The 20,838-nt window shown below is 39.9% G+C and overlaps 1 protein-coding gene across 11 annotated transcripts in view; it reads left to right on the top strand.

The window, feature by feature from the left end:
• The window catches only part of LDB2 (LIM domain binding 2), a 367,165-nt gene that overhangs the window by 150,666 nt on the left and 195,661 nt on the right, over positions 1–20,838 (top strand). For 6 of the 11 annotated variants that reach the window (XM_063157677.1, XM_063157675.1, XM_063157683.1 and 3 more), the window contains exon 1: positions 3,057–3,379. In XM_063157677.1, the coding sequence (XP_063013747.1) occupies positions 3,248–3,379 (132 nt within the window). In that variant the 5' untranslated portion in view covers positions 3,057–3,247. Of the gene's footprint in view, positions 1–3,055; positions 3,380–20,838 lie in introns of those variants that run through there. The other 5 variants (XM_063157676.1, XM_063157674.1, XM_063157680.1 and 2 more) reach the window with 4 other exon arrangements.

Below are 20,838 nucleotides of genomic sequence, written 5' to 3'. Positions count from 1 at the left end.
TAGCATCCAGGCAGGGTTAGGGTAAGCCAATGCACTGTGCAGGTTTGGGGACTGGGGAACCAAGGATGTGTCCCAGTACCTCCTTCCTGGCCTCCAGGTGCTGGTGTAAGTCTCACCACTCTGAGGTGCAGCAGGATTTGCATGTGCATACGCCCACCTAAAGACAACTCTGCACATGGTTTCCTTATCTGTTGGTAGCCATGCCTATGCACAGGAATAGACTCATTTTCAGATTTGGGAAGACTAGTCTCTTCCTCTTGTTTTCCTCCACCTCTTTTTTTCCTCTGCTCACATTAAAATTGTTTTCTTGATTAAGGAGTTTATTGAGTTTATTTTATTTAAATCTTGGGCCAGACATTTGCCTTTGACCCCTGGGCCGCTTTGGGTAGCAGCTTGATGCCAGTGGTGCAGGGGGTTTGCAGCAGCCCAGGCAGTGGGGCTGGCTGCATGCCCCCTAACCCACGCCCCCAGAGCACACACAAAACTTAAAAGGCAGCAGATCCAAGTGGGAATCAAGATGACACCGTCAGGATCCCTGTAACTTTATGTTCCTTTGATTCTGCCTTCTGTTTTACTGTTCTGCACATCACACTAGTCTAGATGATAACAGGCAACTGGAAGAGCTGCCGGAGCCTGTAATTAGCAGGCTCCTACCCTGGGACTTGGTTCTTGCTGGTGGGCTGTAGGTGTGGGATAATTTGCCAGTTAATCAATGGGAATTATTAAAATATCACTGCATATTTTTGCTTTCTGCTAGACCCATACACAGAAGCTCTTATAAGGGGGTTGAGGGGAATATCTGGGGTTTCTACTCATGAAAGCAAATTCTACTGTTCCTTCCTTTCCCACCTCCTCAGCCAAAATAAAAATAATAATATAATTGCCATGTTTAACTTCAGTGAAATAGTGAATTTTAGCTTAATCAAAAAGCCCTTAAAACAGAAATATCTTACAAGCTATGCAAAATTCCACCATTTTAATTACAGAGAGCAGTGTGTCCTTTCTTAGGCAAACACATTATATTTTGGATTTGCTTTGCAAAGAAGGTAAAATCCATAACTTGGCAGATTTCTGGTTGGGTTTTTTTGACATTTTTAAAAGTATGTCGTACTTTGGCTATAAATACTGTGTTTATTAGTGCTGTAACTCTATTTTTTCTGGTCATTTTGGGTTTAAGTTTTAAGGTAGCCTTGTTGGGATCTTTTTAGGGAACAAGGTAGATGCAGAGAAGTTTCCTTGTAGGTGTGTAGCCATGCTACAGGGTTTTCATGGGGTCAGCAAGCCCTGGCAGAACACTGCCACAGTCCCTGCAGCATTGCTGAGCCAAACATTGCACATGCTATTTTTTAAACTCAGTACCTCCAGTAATGGTACTGGAGTGGCGGTGTAGTATTGCTACATAGCTGGGGTGCTCTTAAAGAGAGAAGTGACATTCCTCATGTATTATCCGTTGTCTCTGTGTTTAGTGACAGAAGCTGTGGGAAGTCTATAAAAACAGCTCAATACGTCACTTCTTATGGAAACTGTTATTCCATAAGAACATTCAGAAATAGTTTTGCTAAACAACTACTGTTAGGGGAAAGATAAATTATGATTCCGATCAGTGGCCAGTAGAATATGAAGTATGAAATTTCATATTTTATCCTGAAAAAAGAGGTCAGACTTTCCAGAATTAGCCAGATGCCAATGAAAACTAGAATTTTTCAAATATCTCTTAAAATATTCCTACAGTCAGATTTGAATTAAATTTTTGACAGTGGGTAAAGCCATACCATGCTCAAATATTTTTCGGGATTATTACAAAAATTTAGAAAAAGTAATGGCGTGTGCCTTGATTTCCCCATCTGTGAAATGGGCGATCCTGCAGCGCTCATGCAGAGCACTCCGACTGAGAACCGTTGTGGCTGCAGCTCATTGTTATTCTCTTAATCATATTAGTTAACTAAATCTGTTCCTAGAGTGGTTCCATTTGCTTGAATGAATTTACATGAGAGATTAATTCAGCGCTGTTTATTGTTGTTTTTACATTTATTCAGTACTGTAAATAATGCCTGATACTTTACAGCTGTGTATGAGGACACAGTCTGTGCTTCGAGGACTTTTTCGTACAGGTAATTTGAAGGCTCCCCTCCTAGACCTGGCACTTTCCCATGGAGCACATGAGCCCATTTTGTTTATTCTGTATTTTTAGGACTTTTCGTTCACGTGGTGTCCGCTCCCAGCACTTTCCTGCAAGTATGATTCAACAGATAAAGTTCATCCCTCACCTCCGAGGGGTGATCTCCTCCCCTTGCCCTCCCCTCCTCCCTCGGGACCCCCTCCCCAATGTTAGCTATTCACTGGCAACGCTCTCTAACCGCTGCTGGATCGATGCCCAGCAATGATCCCAAAATCCGGGAGCAGTCTCCCACCTAGCTGCCGACGCCTCCGCGCCGGACAGCGGCGTCCAGAACGCCCCATTTGTGTTGGGCTGACCCCCGCCGAAGGGCACTGCCGCTGCTCGTCCTGGGGTCCCGCTCTGCCACCCGCCCCTTTGTGCTCTCCCATTTTCCGGGAGCTTTCTGCGGCTGGCATCCGAGTGCTCTCCATTGTGTGAAGTGCGGCGTGCGGGCTATTCTTTGTGCCGTGCCCCGGGTGCGGCCCCGGCCCGGGCAGCGCGGAGCGGAGCGGCCGCCCCGGGCGGGCAGCGGGCGCTGCGGGCGCCGTCGGGCGCGGGGGAAGCGGCGCTGCCCGCGGCGGGATGGCCGTGGCCTGTGTTTATGTATTTTGTAGTAATCACATTTCTGACATTACCCGCGGGGTGATTGGCTCAGGCAGCTTTTAAACCACCTATATGCTAACGAGCCCGCCGCGGCTCCGGCGGGGGCCTGCGGGGGGACAGCGAACCCCAACCCGCACCTCTGCCAGGCGGGGAGGGACGGCGGGGGGATGGCATTTCTGAACTAGTCGGCAGCGCGGACAGGAAATGACCCCTCCAGAAACTGCTGCTTTAAAACCGAGCGGCGGTGCCTGAAGCTATCCAGCCTCCCTCTCCGCGTCTGGAGCCTGAGCGCTCCCGCTCCCCCCACCCCCCCGCCCGTCTCCGCCGGAGCGGGCTCCCACAGCAGTCCCCAGCCAGTGCGTGCAGCCTGGATGTGTGTGTGTGTGTGCGCGCCGCTACTTTGTACTGTGAAGAACACACAGCCCATGTGCTCTGTATGGATGTTGATGATACTCTGTGTAGCTTGAATCTCTGCAAGCAGGCAAGATGTCCAGCACACCACATGACCCTTTCTATTCTTCTCCTTTTGGCCCATTTTATAGGAGACACACACCATACATGGTGCAACCAGAGTACCGAATATATGAAATGAACAAGAGGCTGCAGTCGCGGACGGAGGTAAGTCCCCCAGCCTTGTTTTCCTGTGCATGGACCGTGGTTGGTTTCAGCCCGAATTCCAGCTGAAGCGTCCCACTAGACAGTACAGTATATGCAGGCATGAACCCTAATTAATTTAGTAGTTTAATTGGGTAATCCCTCGTTATGTTTCCACGCAGAGCAACTCTTTGAGGAGATACCAGCTTAGGCTGAAATCATGAAATTACAGTACAGCACTTCAGCGTTGATTATAATGCTGGTCTAAGGAAATTTCTTTGCCTTAGTGTGTTGTTTGTTCAGGATCCGTCCTGCTGGCATTTGCAGCTATAATATTGTGAAGTATTGCTTCTGCTTTTGCACAAAATTAATTCTGGAATGTTGCAGGTTTAGGGGGAGAGACGAACATTTTGGTTCTGTTCTGTGAACTCATTAAAATGAAAAATGGATGATAACTTAAAAGGGGAGCAGAGTTTTAAAAACTTATTCCTAGGCTACTCTTAAAGAACACATGTTTGGGACAACCGACAAGAGAAATTTGTGTTTACATTTAGAATGCTGTTGCTTTTAGCAAGAGAGATGCTCAGTTCACTACTTTATCATATAGCTGTCAAAAGTACCCAGTAATGTAAACTACATTTACTGTTGGTTATGCTTTGTAAAATGTGTTAGTGGTTTATATACCCTGGCTTCGAAATCCAGATCAGCCACTGCAAAGAACGTACTGAATGGGAGGGAGAAATGCTTTTGTCATTTAAAAAAATAAAAGAAGAAAGAAATACTGGGGGCTGCATCTTGTTATTTACATGGTTAAGGAAAGCGCACTTTTCAAGTCTAATGAAGTGAAAGTGAATCAGGCTGCATTTCTGTCCATGTGTCTGTGTTTGTGCAGCAAACATTCTTGGTGCTGCAATTTTTCATAGTAGTCTAATAGTGGTGCCCTGAAAAGACTTTTTAAAAGTATGAATCTTTTATAGTAAACGGCTTTATGTAGTGCCAAATATCTGCCAGGTTTGTGACACGCAGCATGGTGAAGGATCTCATGTTGGTCTGTTTGTTGTGTTGTGATTCTTTAAGATAACATGAGGTTATCATAAAATAAAACACACATGCCTGAATTGTCAGCTAAGCCATGGAGAATCTGTGACGTTTAATGTATATGATACAGCTAACGAGATGTGACCTGCTTTCTGATTGGGCACCGCCACGGGGTAACTGCTTTTCCATCACTGTTACCACTGCCAGCCTTGGAACGTTGCTGGGGAGCAATTGGTGATTCACTTTGTGCTGCCTAAAAACTCCAAGCAGCTCTTTGCTCCCAAAATCACGGCAAGTGTTTGTCAGTTTTGCCCTAAGTTGTTGGCTGCAGAGGGTTGCTGCCATTTATAATGAGGGTTTGTTTGCTGCTGCTTGTTTGTTACTGTCTTGCAACTCTGTTCCTTACATTCCTGTACATATTCATGTAATAATTTATAGACTTTTTCAAGTGAGAAGAGCAAATATGTATCACTGAGTGATTTCTTCAGGGTTTTATATACGACCTGCTTTAAAAGCTGTCAGTGCTAACTTAGCCTTTTTACATATTAGTGGTACTTTTAATACTTGACCAGTTCCTGATTGTTGCTCCTTTTTGGATGTTACACTAGAAAAGTTTTTGAAGGACTTGTGAAACAACTTTCCCCTCCTTCGTTGCTGAGGTGTGCTGAATTAAACTTCAGCACCTTAAATTGCAATTTTTGCTGCACAAATTCAGATGGATTGTTGTGGGCAAAAAGCAATAGCCCACTCTTTCTTGCTAGGAGTGCCTTGCTAGGTTTCAGCAGCATTTTACTTTGACAGTCAGTATTTAGTTAATGAAGGCCTTATGCTCCAGCATTTCTTTTATTTGCTCAGAATAAAAATTCTTTTGCTTTGTGATTGTTCAGTGTTTACATTCTGGTTCTCTGTTTTTTTTAGTTTATGAGCTCAGTGCTGTAAGCATTGTTTTTCATTGAAATGTGTTTTTTAGCTAACTTCATTTCATCTCATTCATCTTCCTATGAAAACTTCTCCATAATAAACAAACAAAAATATTAAACTAATTTCCTGGGACATTAGAGTGACTACATGTAGACAGTCTGTAAAGAATAATTCTGGCTTTTTGGGCAGGTCAGAAAGTGGAAGTTTCACATTAATTTTATACACTTCCAAGCATGTTTGGGACTGTAGGTGAAGGCTTCTGGAGCATGTATAACTAGCTCTAAATTTTTTGAATCCAGAGCCTGGTATGTCATGGAAGGAATGTGCTTGTGCTGTGGGTGATACAGGATTGCTGCATGAACGTCTCTCTTGAGGCAGTCTTTGGAATAATGTAGGCACTGGTCTCTGAAGGAGGCTGCTTGTGCTCTGTGAGCCCCAGGGGGTAGGTGAGCGCAGGCAAAGCAGCTTAAGGCGAAAGGAATTACAAAGAAACTCTCCAAAAGACTGGGGGTAGCAAGCTGGCAGATTCCACATGGACCCAACTTGTGCAGAGGGACAGTGGCAAATGAGGATGCATTAAAAAATGGGAAACTACAGCCTTTATCCCAAATATATCCATGGAAAGCCTTTGGGATTTTACTGGTTGCATAAAACATGAAAATGTTCTTAATAACCCTGTAGAGCCAGATTCTCTACTGTCCCTTGCAAAGGTGGAAGTTCCAAGGCAGAGCAAAACATATATTATTTAATAAAGTTGTACAGGGGATGGATGGAGAGCCTATGGAAGGAGCATCTGTATGTCAGGTCTATCTGTTTTCTCCTCTCCCTTCCCATTGTAGTGCTCCAAAGCTTGCAGGTAGGTGAGAAATTATTAAAAAAAAAAAATTAAAAAAGCAATGAGCTGGTAGAAGCACCATTGGGGAATCCACCACAAGGCATTCCCACTCCTGCTCTCCCAGCAGCAGGGTCGATGGTTGGGGGAGGTAGAAGTGTTCTCAAAAGGGCTCAGGGCTTGGGGACCCTTCCTGAGAAATCCACTGCTTCCACTCCAGTTTCTGTCAGCACTGGTGGAAGGGAATAACAGCCAGTGTGAGGGATGTGCTCGGTGTATTAAGCAGACAAAGTACACAGTGATAAAGAAAGGTCATTTAGATGCAGCATAGCTATCTTTGTTGTTGCTGTTTTCTTTAGGAAGAAATGGAAGTCATGAAAGTAAAGAATTAGCAGCTTTAGCCTGTGCTAGACATGCAAACCTTTGCTCTCCAAACTTCTTATAACTTTATGGGCTCCTCAGACAGAACCTACAACTGCCTTTTTAAATTCGGGGTCAGTCTTAGGCGAGGAATTCCAATCACACCCAGGCAGGGGGTGGTTTTATGATGTAAGTACTGGCAAAAGTCCACCACCTAGCTAATTCTTATGTGATCTAAAGTAAATTAGGGAGTCTGAGTTACTAAACAGTCTACAGGAAAACTGAACCTTCCTTAAAAGTTGTTCAAAGAAATCGAATATGGTAATACTTTTTTCTAAATTAATGCATGCTTTCTTAATAATACTTTGGGAGCATCCAGTGCCGTGTTCTAATGCACCAACAATCCCTATTTAAAGAAGTAAAATGAATATTTAAATGTTTAATAATCTCTGGCAGATATAAAGATAAATCTTGCTTACTTCTCTCATAGTTGATTAACTTCTGGTTAAACAAAATGCAGCTGTTTCCTTGCTCTGTGTGTGGTTTTCAGGATTTCATTCCCCTTCACTCATACATGGTTTATCTTAATTTTTTTATATCTGTGTTAGTTTAACATTTCAAGAAAAGAATCCTGTTGTGGCATAATCAGCACTTTCTGAAGTTCTAGGTAGCAATACATAACATAAGTAAATGTCTCTGTTTTTCATAAAACTTGATGTTTAAAAAGGCACCTCTTTACCTCTTTGATGTTGTAAATCCTTTTCTGTTCTAATTTTTAATCATTTGAAACTGCTTACACTTAAAAGAAAAAAAGGTGATTATATCTTGTATATAATTATTCAGTAACATTACAGAGTGCTGTGAATAGATTACTTAAAGTTGCTGACAGTTTCAAGTTTGAGGCGTTGCTTTATTGTCAGTAATCAAAGAAATGTATCAAGCCTTTCACTTGTTTATTTAGTCCCTCGTATTGTTAGAAGTTTTGTGTATCACAATACATTAAATTCACCTGTATCTCTCTCTGTCACTACAAGAGATTATGCTTTACATCACCATTGGATGCAACACGCAGCTTTCCCTCTGGCTGAGGGAGCAGTGTTTTTAAGGGTGACTAGAGACCTTGATTAGTAGCATATTTATTTTAAAGACAATCAGCTTAATCAAATGATATTAAACTTCTATTAAACTGTATAGTGAATTTAACAAAGATTTCATGATGGAAAAATGTATAAAGAAAATTAAAAGGAAAATAAAGGAGGGTGTTATGATTATTTAAAAGCTGCTAAATGAACTGGAAGCTTACACAGACATTCATACGCAACCAAATATTTAATGCAAATCAAAGCAAAACAAATTTTCTGCAGTTTAATGAAAGTCTCTTATTTTTCTTTCTCACATTGCTGTCTGATGAAATAATCTTCTTCTTCCTGATGCATTTTTAATAGATTAGTCATAAAAATCTATGTTGTGACATCACATTTGTTCGCCTAGCAACTTAGTATGGCAAACAGATCTCTCATATTGGGTACATAAGTCTGAGTTTGTCCAATGAGTTTGTTTTGTTGAGGGGAAAACACACAAACTTCTGTTTAAAGTAATTTTGAGAAAATATTCTTTCACCCACAAATATACTAATACTTAGCAATTCTAGGAACATGAGTAAAGTATTTTGAGAGTACTTATGAACGATGCTTTGCTGAAACTAAAAGGTCAGTGTTAAAAGAAAACCCTTGAATGCCTTTAGGCAGACTCTGACTTCAGAATGGATTCAAGGCTCTTTTTACTGATTTTCTTTTATTTCATACATGTTTTCTATCCGCTAAAAAAATTTCAGTTGCAGCTGCTTTCAATTAAAATTGTTGCAAACTAACAATTCTTATGAGGCCAGGGGAGAAAAAAAAGACTCCACTTCCTTTACATGTTGATCCTTAGCTTACGATCAGGGATATCTTGCTACTCCTGCCCACCCTTCCCCCCAAAAAAGTCATATAATAGAAGGGAAACTGCAAGCATGCTGCATTTGGGGGTAGGGGCTGGTGAGGGTGGAGAAAGAGTCACTGCAAAAGTGTAAGAATGGGTCTTGTCTGCAATCATTCTGATGCTTACTAGATAATTTTCTATTAAGAAACCTTTTCAACTCTTCTTTTTCTTTTCTTTACTCGTTATGCCATAAATCCACTTAGAAAAACCCCTAAACTTTGTCTTTCCCTGATGTAAACAAGATTTACTATGCAGATCCAGTCTCAAAAATAGAAGCTGTTGGTTAGTGAGAAAGAACAAAATAGAGATCATAACAAGGAGCCAGTCCTGTGCTATTATTTAAGCTGGAGTTTCGCCTGCAGTAAGATTGCAAGATCAGATAAAAAAGAAAATAATTTGGGTTTTGTATATGCCTTTTCTTTGTTTAAAAAGGGATAAGATTGCTAAACTCTTTGCAGTATTTTTTAGCTGGACTTCTCATTTCAAATGGTATTTTTTTTGCATCTCTTTGCCAGAAGTTGCATATCTACTATAAACACGCATTTCAGCCATGCTGGTTCTTTGTTCAGTTGTTTCCTCCATGAGAAGAGCCTTCTTAGCCTTCTTCCCTGCACTATGCTGTGTAAACAGGTCAGGATAGAGCCCCACTTTTGCCAGGTACTCTTTTCCAGAAGTTGTTGCTGAGCGACTTGATGCCTTAGAAGGGTGATTGTGGCATGAACAAGGTTGCCACAAAGAGGCTGCTGAATAGTCTCCCAAAAAGCCTGTGGTAGGGCAGGACATGTTGGCCAGTTCTCAGTGGTCCTATTTATTACACAAAATTAGTAGTGAAAGAAACATCACCAAATCCCTGGCTAAAAATCTTCTCCCCTAAGCCTGCACCTTTCTTTTCCCTGGTACATTCTTTCTGTGTTTGGCTTCTGTCAGAATTTCAGAGAGAAGGCAATTTATGGTCAGAATACTGTTTCTATCACATTGTGGTTGACAGCCATGCCCTACTCAACTAAAACCTGAAAATTATCAATCGAGGTTGAGTAGTCCACTTGGGTACTTCTGAGGTAACAGGGAATCAGCTAGACTATCTGCAGAACTTGAACCTCAGTTTGGGAACAGCTGATACTTCTGGAAACAGCTCCAGTACTTGAATGCCTTAAAAGATTAGTGAAAAAACAACTGCTCTGGAAAAATGAGACCTTTTCAGAACTAGACATGAAGTAGAACTCGGTGTGTTTCTAAACCTGTCACCTCTTCAGGATTCAAGAGGTGTTGGTCCTGAGGAGTCTTTGGCCATAAATGTTACAGCCACAGGCTGTCCTCTCCATGAGACTTAGACCATCTTGGCATCACCTTGGTGTTTCTGCAGTATTGTCAAGGAGGCATGCCCATGGTGAAGCTTCTGGCCAGGAGCTGTACCCATCCTCAGCATACAGACTTGAATCACAGACTCACAGAGTGGTTTGGGTTGTAGTGGTTTTATGGGGTTGAATTAGAGCCAGAATAAAAGTATCACACTGGAACTTCTCCCTGAGGTCTTTCTCTTGTCAATATTCACATTCAGGTGCTTATTCAGAGCAGAATGGCAAACTCAGAACTGATGTATTAAAGCCCACAGCTTAATGTAGGTTTCTAAATGTGCTTAAATCTACTGCTGGGTCAGCTGCAAACCAAATAGTTTGCATCCTTTGGAGCAGTTAATGAACTGGAAGGTTACTGCAAATCTGACATACATGATCTGCAGTACCTGTTGATATCCTTCTTCCCTGGTTCTAGGCTTGCCAAGCCTAGTTACCTGAACAGGAGCATCATTTGTATGTGTATTAAAAAGGGGAGGGAGAAATCCAATCTCAGTATAGTTTTGACATCAGATTACTCACATAAAGCAGATTCAATATCTGTCTGGATCCCATGCATTTTACCCAGCTGCTAGCTGCAGACTATAACATCCAAAAATAATTGCCTGGCTGAATGACTTTATCTGTTGCATTCAAAGTGCAAAGACACATTATGTGTGTAAAAAAGTCATCATATTTGGAACCCCCTCATTAAAGCAGACTCAAGAGTAGATTGAATCATAGATCCACTTTGCTTATTCTTGAAAAACTAAATACCTGGAAAAAACAATTGACCATGTTTGAGTATTAATATGTGTAGTCTTACATTACATGTGCAGTGGACTATTTTGACTTTCCTTTTGGACTTTCAAACATTTGGTTTTTTTCCTAACTACATTTGTACTAGGCGATTTTCTAAAGTAGTAAATTGAGAAAATGATGACTTTGAGCACATGTGCATTTGAAGTATTTTATGTACCTTATTGTGATTTTTGTTCCAGTTGTGTAGTTTTGCCTCAGCCATTAGCAGAAAATTTTATCAGACAAATAGCTGCCATCTGTCCTAGAGCAGGTTACAAATAGATTTCTGATATATTAATAACTACATTATACAAAAAAAGAAATATTCTAAGTCTTTAAATACAATAGTTACGTGAACAGAGAAAAATGCTCAGAAAACAGGAAAGTAAATAGAGTGAAACTTTTTCATTTTATTTCTTCTTTTACTGAAGCACCTTCAGCATACATCATCCCTTAGGAAGGCAGTCAGCAGCACCAGCATTTCTAACCATCTTCTGTGGACTAGACATGCTCCAGGGTGAGGTGGGCAAAACACATGTGGCAGCTGCTTTGCCTCTAGGTTTGCAACCAGGACAGCCCTTAATTAGTGGAAAAAGGGAAGATGAAATACCTCACACCTAGAATGCTATGTTTTTCTTCTGCAGTTTACAAAAGTCTCATGCATGGGTCATTTGACACTGGAGAAGGCCTTTTCACATTAATGCCACTCACCATCTTCCATAGTTCTTGTAGCTGGTTTAAGTACCAAAAATGTTACTATGTTACTCTATCTTGTATCACAATGATGTGAAAAGAAAAGAACTACTATATAATAATTCCTTTAGAGAAAATGAAAATAATTCTTGTTGTTGAGTATGTTGCAAGAAGGACCTCCTTCCTTTTGGCACTCATTTCTCCACCTTTTTTCTCCATACCAAGATGTTGAAAACATTCACAGAATCTTCACAGAAACTCAGTTTCACAGAATCTCTGATGGACTTGAGATGTGCAGTTGCAGTCATACCTTTTGCTGTAGTGGATGGAGAGAATACAATAGCTCTATTGCTTCTACCTAGACTTAATCACTGGAATATCAGTTAACCCTTAGGGTAATTAGGTAATAATGTTGATGATGTGATTTGAAGTATCATTTCAAGCAATTAGAAGTTCAGATATAATGTGATGCAGTTATGCATTATATAGTGCATCTATCCATTTTACACAGCAAAAATTACCATATGTTTTTTGGGAAGCTTGGCATTTTGCAGTGACTGGGGTTCTGCTTGTATTTATGAACAGCATGCCTGTAAACTGTGGTAATAACTCTTTGAAGGCCACACCTATGCACACTGCTGATTATGTTAAATAGCATAGGCCCATTTTAATGAATGTGTTGGCATGAATAATGGGACATGAAAAGCCAACACACTGGGTAAATGTTCATTACCTGAGTGCAACAAATACTACATGAAAAATTTCCGTGACAATTCACTTGAGTTTAGCTGCGAATTTGCTTTGGCTATGTTCGTGCTCTTTATGCTTTTCTGTGAATGTTTGATCAGTGGAGTTTTATTCTTACAAATAATTGCAGAATGCAAATTTCAATTTATTAACCATTACTGAAAGAATTTGCTTATTTTATACAGGCTAAGCTGAGAGGCAGTGTTTCCTGTTTTGAGCTTACCTCCCAGATAGAACCATGATACTTAGAAATTAAATACACCAGAGAAGAATCTCTGATTGCTTTACAGTGAGGACTGACTGGTGTATGAATGTAAAGCAAATTAATAACAATGGCTGGTTGCAATGGGAAAATTACAAGTCAGTAAATATGATGTATGTGCATAATTTTTTCATGGAACGGAATGCTGCTTAGTGTGCAGTTACATTAGAAAAATGGTAAAAATTTTCTAAGCTTCCTGGCATTTTAAGCTCTAGCTCCATCTGTGCTCATCCAGTCAAAGATGCAAAACAGTAACACACAATATATGACCAACTACAATATATAGTCTTAACAGAATATTACATGCTTAGAGCACATTGCTTCTTATGAAGAACGAGCAGAAATATGTCATAAATTTGAATAATTAGTGCATTCAAATAAATTGTTACTAATTCCTAGAAACTCTTGGTAGAACGAAGTGGTTTTCATAAAATTTTTTATTTGATATGAATGATTAGCTCAACTCTTTTCAGTACTTCCTAACACTGGCAGGATTAATAATGCAAAGTGAAAAGACTGGCCAAGATGCCAGTGCACCAAGTGCTTCTCTTCTCCAACAGTGCTGTAAGATTACCTAATGCCCATATAAAAAACATCCTTAGGCAACCGAGTTGCACCTTGGCTGATCGTTGCATCCAAAGAGCTGCACTTCTAAATATGCAGTGTGGCACAGACTTCCTCGTAGGGAGCAGTGTTAGCACTGGTTTGTAACCTGAAGCCACAACCTGCGTGTCCAGACTGACAAGAATCCTACCACTTGAGCCACTGTGACACCTTGTGGCTTGTGAAGCAACACAGGCATCTTTTAGAAAACTAACAGGAAAAATCCAGAGGTTAATGGGTATTGACAAATGTCCTTTCAAACAAATACCAACAGAAATCTCTTTGCTGGGTTGCTATACTGTGTTTTCAAGATGCAGTTAAATTAGGTGTTAGTGGGCTCATTTCTGTTTGTGTCTTTTATAGCATGTATTTTACTGCTAAGTGGCAAAAGCTGAGGCATCATTTTGCTAAGTCTGACCTGCTGCTATTATCTCCATGGCTTTGGTGTTTGCTCGTCAGTCAGATTACATAAAGAAACACTGGTTTTGGATGCAGTACAGAGTAAATATCTTATTTGTTTGAGACCACTAATTTGGTGAACCAAAAACAATGCTTGAAGGGTGAAGAGTACTTTTTGACACTGAGTATGTTTTAAATGGTAGCTAAACAGCAGCTTCAACTAAGTTATAGTTAGCATTTGACAATGAGCAAGTAACTCCATACAACCATGACTCTGGGGTTAAATAGATTGAAATTTTAGCTGTGGATGGTTCATTAACTACAATGAAGTTGTATTTTGCTGAGAAATTACCATTAAACTTAAAATTTGGCCAAGAGCTTAGAAAGAACCCTGCATCTATAAATGCTCAGGACTGCATGGTGTCTTGATTGCCACTTGTTACATCTTCAAATGAGCATGTCTGTGTTTTCTTCCACCATCATCCTGAGCATCTGAGGGGAGTTGCCTGTAAGTGCATGCATTATGTCCTGTAACAATTTCCTTGGCTCTGATGTTTTCGAACACTAGGCAACAACTGGGCTGAAATAGTTGCCTTCTGTTGCCAAACACCACCTTATTCCTGAATACACCCTTATGATGCAAAGGGTCTGCATCCCTCTTTTGTCCCTTATCTTCAGGTGTGTCCATGGTGCTGTCACTTAAGCATCATACATAGACAAACATCCCCAAACTTTCATTTAACTTGATGGTGTGGGAAAGATAGCAGCCCAGGACTCAGGGTGTGCAATCTGCTTTATTTCATGCACAGATATATTGATCCTTTGCTGAGCTTTATGCTTGTAAAATTAGGTGGTTACTGATGCTCACACTACCTTGTCTTCACAATGTGCACCTTTACTATAAGGTTCTTGGGGCTGGAACCACCTTCTCTCTTCTTGTGCAGTGCTAGAACAATAGAGTTCAGGTCTGTATCTGCAGCATGTTTTTATTATTGTGCTGTGTATTGTAACTAACTAAAGGCTAAAAGTAGTAGTATTTGGTAGTAGTATTTGAAATACTTTCAAATCCAAATCAATATATATAATTGTCATTTTGATGTCATAAATAAAACATTTTATTTAACATTATATGTATTTATGCACTAAAAAGGATTGTCCACAATAGAAAGTACCACAATAGTCTAAGTTCTTGGAAGATGACTGTTTAATGTTATTAACACTTTTTGTTACTTCTCAAGTAATTCAGCACACCCGTGCAAATCTATTGGTTTTGCCAAGGAACCACAAATATATTTAAGCCAGTATTCTGCTGGTTGATTTGTACATCTGATATTGTTATTAAATAATATCTTTTGCTTTTTAAGTGTGATTCTTCAGTAGATTCATGTCAATCAAAGTAGCCCATTCTAATTCCACAATTTCTTTATAGTGGAAAAACCATCTTATCTTAAATTCTACAGGGCAAGCATATTATTTTTGATGGGAACTGGCGCTGTGGAATATGTATCTTATTTCATGATGATTTGGGGAGGGAATATTGTAAAGTCTGGTAATAAATTAAGTTCTTGTAATAAGTACAGATGAAGCAGGGAGGTTGTTCTAGGGAAGAAAGGCAACACTTATTTTTTCTTTTATTGTTTGCACTCTACTGATTTAATTAGCCAGTGAGAACAGACCCACTTTGAATATTAAAAAGACAAAATCAACTTCCCCCTCCCCCGTCCCCACATCTGTTGCCTTTTGGAGACTACTTACAGTACCAGAACTACCCAGAGTCTAATGGATTTTGCTTTTTAACAGACATTACCTGTATTTGCTCACAAATAAATGAGGTAGTTATAAGTATTTTATTCTGGGTCTGAGGAAAACGTGCTTAAAATGTCATTTTGAAAGGAACTGGGCCACCTTAAGCAAAACCAATGCATTTTTAGTGTTATACAAATGAAGTCAGTCTTGATACATTTCTGAATGGTGATCTAATAGAAATATCTTAATGGTTACCATATTATAGAAACTTAAATAATTCCTAGGACTGGTTGAAGTTGGAAAGAGCGAAGTCCTGTGTGGGGTTATATATTGGTCAGGAGCAGGAGAGCATAGATTGATAAAACTACTGAAGTGATCTCTGCTCTGTTTCATTATGCTGCTGCCTTCTGCAGTATCAATTAGATGGACTGGATTTCAGTAAGGCAGTGAAGCAGTTTGCTGCACCTCTGCTGGGTTAGGCCCACCCTTGCACAGAGCTCCAGCCTTCTTTCTAATCACAGCCTGGAGTGTGAATATTAATGCCTTACCCAGGCTGCAGTGCTGCAGGGCCCAGGCATCCTTGTCAGTGGGTCCTGCTCTGGGACCATGCTATTTTGGCACCTTTTATCACCAGAATTGTGAATTCCCTTAGCTTTGTTTAATGCCACATTTAAAAGCATCTAAAAAAGGAGAAATTTTTAAATTGCATTTTTTCTTGCCGTTTTTACAGGCATACACTAGCTACTTTATTAAAATATTTTTCCTGTTGAGAGGAAACAATTCTCCCAATTTTGCTGAAGGTGGCTTTTTAGAAACACAATTACCTATATAATTTTCAAGATTATTATTAGGAAATACATGAAACTATTAGGACCATGGGAACTTGGATAAACCCACCTGGTGTGCAAATTTTGTTACCAGAATAACTGCACTAAGGTTGAGAACACTGTGTGTGATTATAAGAGTCAACTGAGAAACATAAATTGAGAGCTCAGCCCAGCAGTCTTTCCCTTCCTTGGAGATTGATGGCACACAGATGCACAATTGCAAATAACATAATTTGTAGGCCAGCAGTGCTGTTGTGATAAAAAAAAAAAGGAAAAAAAGGGTGAAAAAGGAAAAAAAATCTGTTTCTCTGTCAGAAGCGTCCTAGGTTTGCTTCAGTTTGGTCTTGTGAATGCAGCTCCTCATCCCATGCAAAGATTTCTTCTTTAAGTCAATGAAATGAACATTTGGTCCTGTATATGAAGGTATTAGAACAAGGTGCAGCAACTGGAACAGCAAAAACTTGGTTTTGTGGAACCTACCTATTCTAATGGATTTAGCAAAAGGACTGGAAATATTCTGCTTTTTAGTGTTGTCCATAGTTGACTCTGCAATAAAATTGCACGTTCAGGGACTTAGATTATGTTTGCACTTAAAATTTCACAAAATGCAAAAGGTATAATAGAAAGCATGGTTAAGAACAAGCAGCAGTCATTATTAAGGAGTATTGTGTAGCAAAACAAATAACAGAAACTGAGTGAAGTTTTTCTCAATCAGAAATTTAGCTGGAGAGAAATGTATGGCTCATAAATTAGCAGAATAGTAGATAGATCTGGCAGGCTGAATGAAGTGCATAATTTAGCTGAGCTTATCAACACTTTGAAAGTGGACTACAAAGCCCACATTATTAGCTGTATTAATAAAAACAAATTTTGCAAGATTTGTCATTGTGGTTATTCTAATGCTGATCAAAACCAAATCCTGCATGTACATAGTTAATATTTTCCAGTGTTTTTCTCCAGGAACAGCTAGCTTCTGCTGCTTTACCAGGAAGGGGAAGGATGATAAAATGAAATTCACAGCCTTTTAGTGTCTGTTCAGCCTGCAACTGGCAGCGTTTGGGGTTTGTGGCTGCTGACCTGGCAGACTTACAGCATTTTTATGACGTCAAGTGCACTCTTCATGGGTCTGTACAAGCTAAATACGAGCTTCAGCCTCCCCTCTATGTCCCCCACCCCCATTTGTTTTCATTTGGGAGGCTAAGGACTTCTCTCAGTAAAAGTAAGAGAGAGAGAACTGAGCTGCTCCCTGCACTCTCAGACTTGTGTGTGGCAGCGTGACCTGAGTTACTGGGCTCAGCAGCCTGTTTTTGTAGAGATGCTTTCTGTATAGTGCTTTATTTGCTTGGTATGGTAAAGGGTAACTTGCTGGTTTAATAAGTGAAAAATGGATGCAGCTAGCAAATCTGAGCTCTGCTCAAATAAATAGCAAGTTCTTCATTAACTTCAATATCACCAGCACTATATAAAGTGGATATATCCATTATATATATAATGGATTCCTTAGGCTGCTATTTGTATGAACTTTTGAGCTCTTTTGCTAAGAAAATGAGATTGAAATAATTATGTATCTACGAGGTTTTATATATCTTGACAAAATGTTACTGTTTCACACTCAGTTGTATTTAAAACCTGTGGGTGCATTTCAGGCCATAAAATAAGTTTACAAAATAACAGCCGCTTGCATTCACAGTTGTACTTAATGATTTATTTATTTCTAGGAATTGCATTTGAAATTCCCAGACATCTAAAGCTTTTTCAGCATCAAACTGACCACTGATCTTAGAAAATCATCTACATCAGCACCAACTCAATCACTGACAAGGGCTGGAGGAAATGAAACATCTGGGATCTATTAAGATTTTTATTTATGCTTTTAAATATTGAAGTGTGCATGACTGCTTGGCTTTTACACTTTGAGCATGAATCCATTAAAGAAAGCTCTCACAGCACAAACAGTTGCAAGGAGAAGTGATTTGGGCTGGAAAGCTGGGACCCCACCATGTAATTGCAGAGGAATCTCAAGGAAGGCGATGACTGTGGTGAACGTAGGTTTGTCTATTTATTGTGGTGACAAAAAAGTTCTTCCCAAAGATAACTCTTCAATTTTCTCAAGGCTTCTTGCAGAAAATGCTTCACCTTTGCAGTTATCTCCCTTCTGTATGCTGTACATTTGAGATGCAGCCTTGCTGCATCTACGGTTGTAGGTGATAGCATGAAGTTTTGTTGCTGTCAAATAAGCCCCTGTCTGCACCCTCTCCAAAGGACAATGTTATTAGCTTGCCTTTGCCCTGGGAAGGAGGCTGTTAGGCCAGGGGCTCAGGCTGTTTCCACAAACTCTGCTAAATCTGCTCCACTCTCCTGCGTTCCTCTGGAGTCCTGGGGTGCAGGATAGGGATTGGGGTTGCAGCCTCTGAGATACTCTGTCACCATAATACCTAGCAGATTGTAAATATATAGTTAAAGACTGAGGCAGTGCAGCTACTGGGTTTTAGAGCTCAGGTAAGGAAAGGCCTGAGTGGGAATGCAGTCAGGTTTTCCCCAGGACAGCCCTACGCCTCAAAGGCAGCATCTCCGCCTGAATGAGACGTGTTGTGTTGGGGCTAAAACAGCTGGGCCTGCAGGCACCTGATGCTTTCTAAACACACCTTTGTGCCTTGCTCCTCCTTCAGCCGGTGCATGTGATTGCTGAGCTGCAGAATGGCCTGGGCTGCTCTCGTTGATGAGGAGCTGGCAGAGGACAGAATGCAGCATGGCTGCATGTACAGCAGCCGGAGTGCTCTGCACTGCCAGCACTGGGGCTCCAGGTAGGCACCAGTGAGAAACTGTGTCCCATCCTCACCTGGACCAGTCACTAGAGGGAGGAGATCTTGTAATCTGGGTTAACAAACATGGAACATCACAGGCATTTTGGTGGAAGATTGTAAATCCTATTTATAGTGGCTGGTGGAAAGAGAAGTGCAGTACCAGGTAGTGATCCCTCAGCTGAGGCCAAGCCTCCCCCATCCTGCAGAAACACTCCTGTAAAATATATTTGGGATTTTGTCTGTGGCTTGCTGATTTCACTGAAGACTCTGAAAATAGCATCTGGAAAGAATTACCTGGAAACCATGTGAGTTTGGGGAAGAGGAAGGAAAAAATATGCATTTTTTCAGAGAACAGGTGCATTCAAGGTATGCTTCCCATAGTGAGTTTTACCAGAATTTTCCATTCTTTACTTTAGGATTCATGGAAGTGGGAGAATGATGTAAATAGTGTTATCCTTAGGAAGAGATAGGATTTCAGAAGTGACTTTCCAACAAATATATTAGTTTATATTTTTCCAAATATATATTAGTCACTCAGCCTGTTCTGAGTGACCATGAACAGGCAAATGTTTAAATACCATTTTTATAGACATTACTAACCTAAAGGGAACAATAAAAGCAAAAGGGTTTCCTGAAGTAGCATACAGTGTCTTTAAAAAGACATTTTGAAATTTCTTACGACCTGACATGAAATTTCGTGATTGGATAATAACCTGTAGCAAAGGGGACATAGTTTAGTTGTATTGTCTTGATGAACTACATTTAAAACTTGCTTAGGATGTATGTCAAAAACTATACTGAAGCAGTTACTCATAGAAAGCTAATATATTATTTATCAACAAATGTTAACTAGGTTGCACAGATTTGAATACCCTTCAGGATTTCCCTTTGGGTCTTTTTACAAGTACACATAAAAATGTTAGATATATCAGCAGAAAATTTAAAGAAAAATGAAATTTGTTGAAGTTTCACCCAGAACTTGCATTGCTGATACAGAGAACTGCAATGAATACAGATGATTCCACTGATGATTATTATTCAGAATACCAGTGCTGTGGGTTTTCCCCTATAAGTGACATTGTAAGAGAGATTTATTGTTTTACAAGTTTAAATTGGCATTTCTCATTCATTTAGAGAGATGCACTATGTTGTAATACCTAGCAGCTTAAACTTAGGCTATGAATGAAAAAGCACATTTAGAAAATCTTGGAGCTAGATCATAGCGTGGCAGCTCTGTGAAAGATTGCCTGCTCAATGATTAGTTGCAGCACTCCTACTAAATGTGTTTCAATTCAGTTTTTGTCACTGAGAAATCAAGAAATAGGTGGCTTATTAAAGGTGACCACATCCTTTTATGCAAATTTAATGCACTTGGCAGGTTTATCATGATAAATAGTCAGGATGAGATGGTTCATGATGTATCTCTAATCTCTTCTGTGAAGATGTTCGTGTATTGCAGGAAGTAGCCCCTTGAGAGTTCAAATCTTTAGAAGTGTGTGACAGATGGTGATGTCTGCAGAGTCTCATAGACTTGCTTTGAAGTAACTCCAAATAGTGCCTTCAGTTAATGTTCAGCTTTTGCAAGTTCTCTGGCTTCATCTCTCCTTTGGTGCCCTCCTCTCTCCTCCATCATGTTGCCTCCCCAAGTTGTTCCAGGTACTGAGAGGAACATGCACCACATCTTATAGAGTACATTACATCTCTCTCCCCAGTCCTGTCATATTTTGTCTGTAAAGTTGTTCTTCCATTAGACATCTTGCATATTTTAAGGGAAGTGATTCACAACAGAAAAACAATAAAACAGAACAAATGTCTTAGAAAATCCCATCTATCATTCATGCATTGTGTTTAGTTTTTTAAGAAGTCTTTTGAGTAAGGAGCAAGCATCAGTGCCAGTGTCATATTAACTATGCTATGTTGTGTTAATTATAATCAATTAACAATATTAATTAGGCCAACTTCTCTTTAGATTAGTAACAAGAAATGGTTAAATTTTAATGCTGCTGCAGGGGATCTGAAGGAACTCACATAATCAAAAAAAAAAAACCATGGCAAAGCTTTTTATATAAATCTTATTCTACTGGAATACAGCTAATGAAATAGATATAAAAGTATAAAAAATACATCTGAATAATGGTA

This window comes from Melospiza melodia, chromosome 5, assembly GCF_035770615.1.
Source record: "Melospiza melodia melodia isolate bMelMel2 chromosome 5, bMelMel2.pri, whole genome shotgun sequence".
NCBI lineage: Eukaryota > Metazoa > Chordata > Aves > Passeriformes > Passerellidae > Melospiza > Melospiza melodia.
This window is presented reverse-complemented; position numbering and strand designations above follow the sequence as displayed.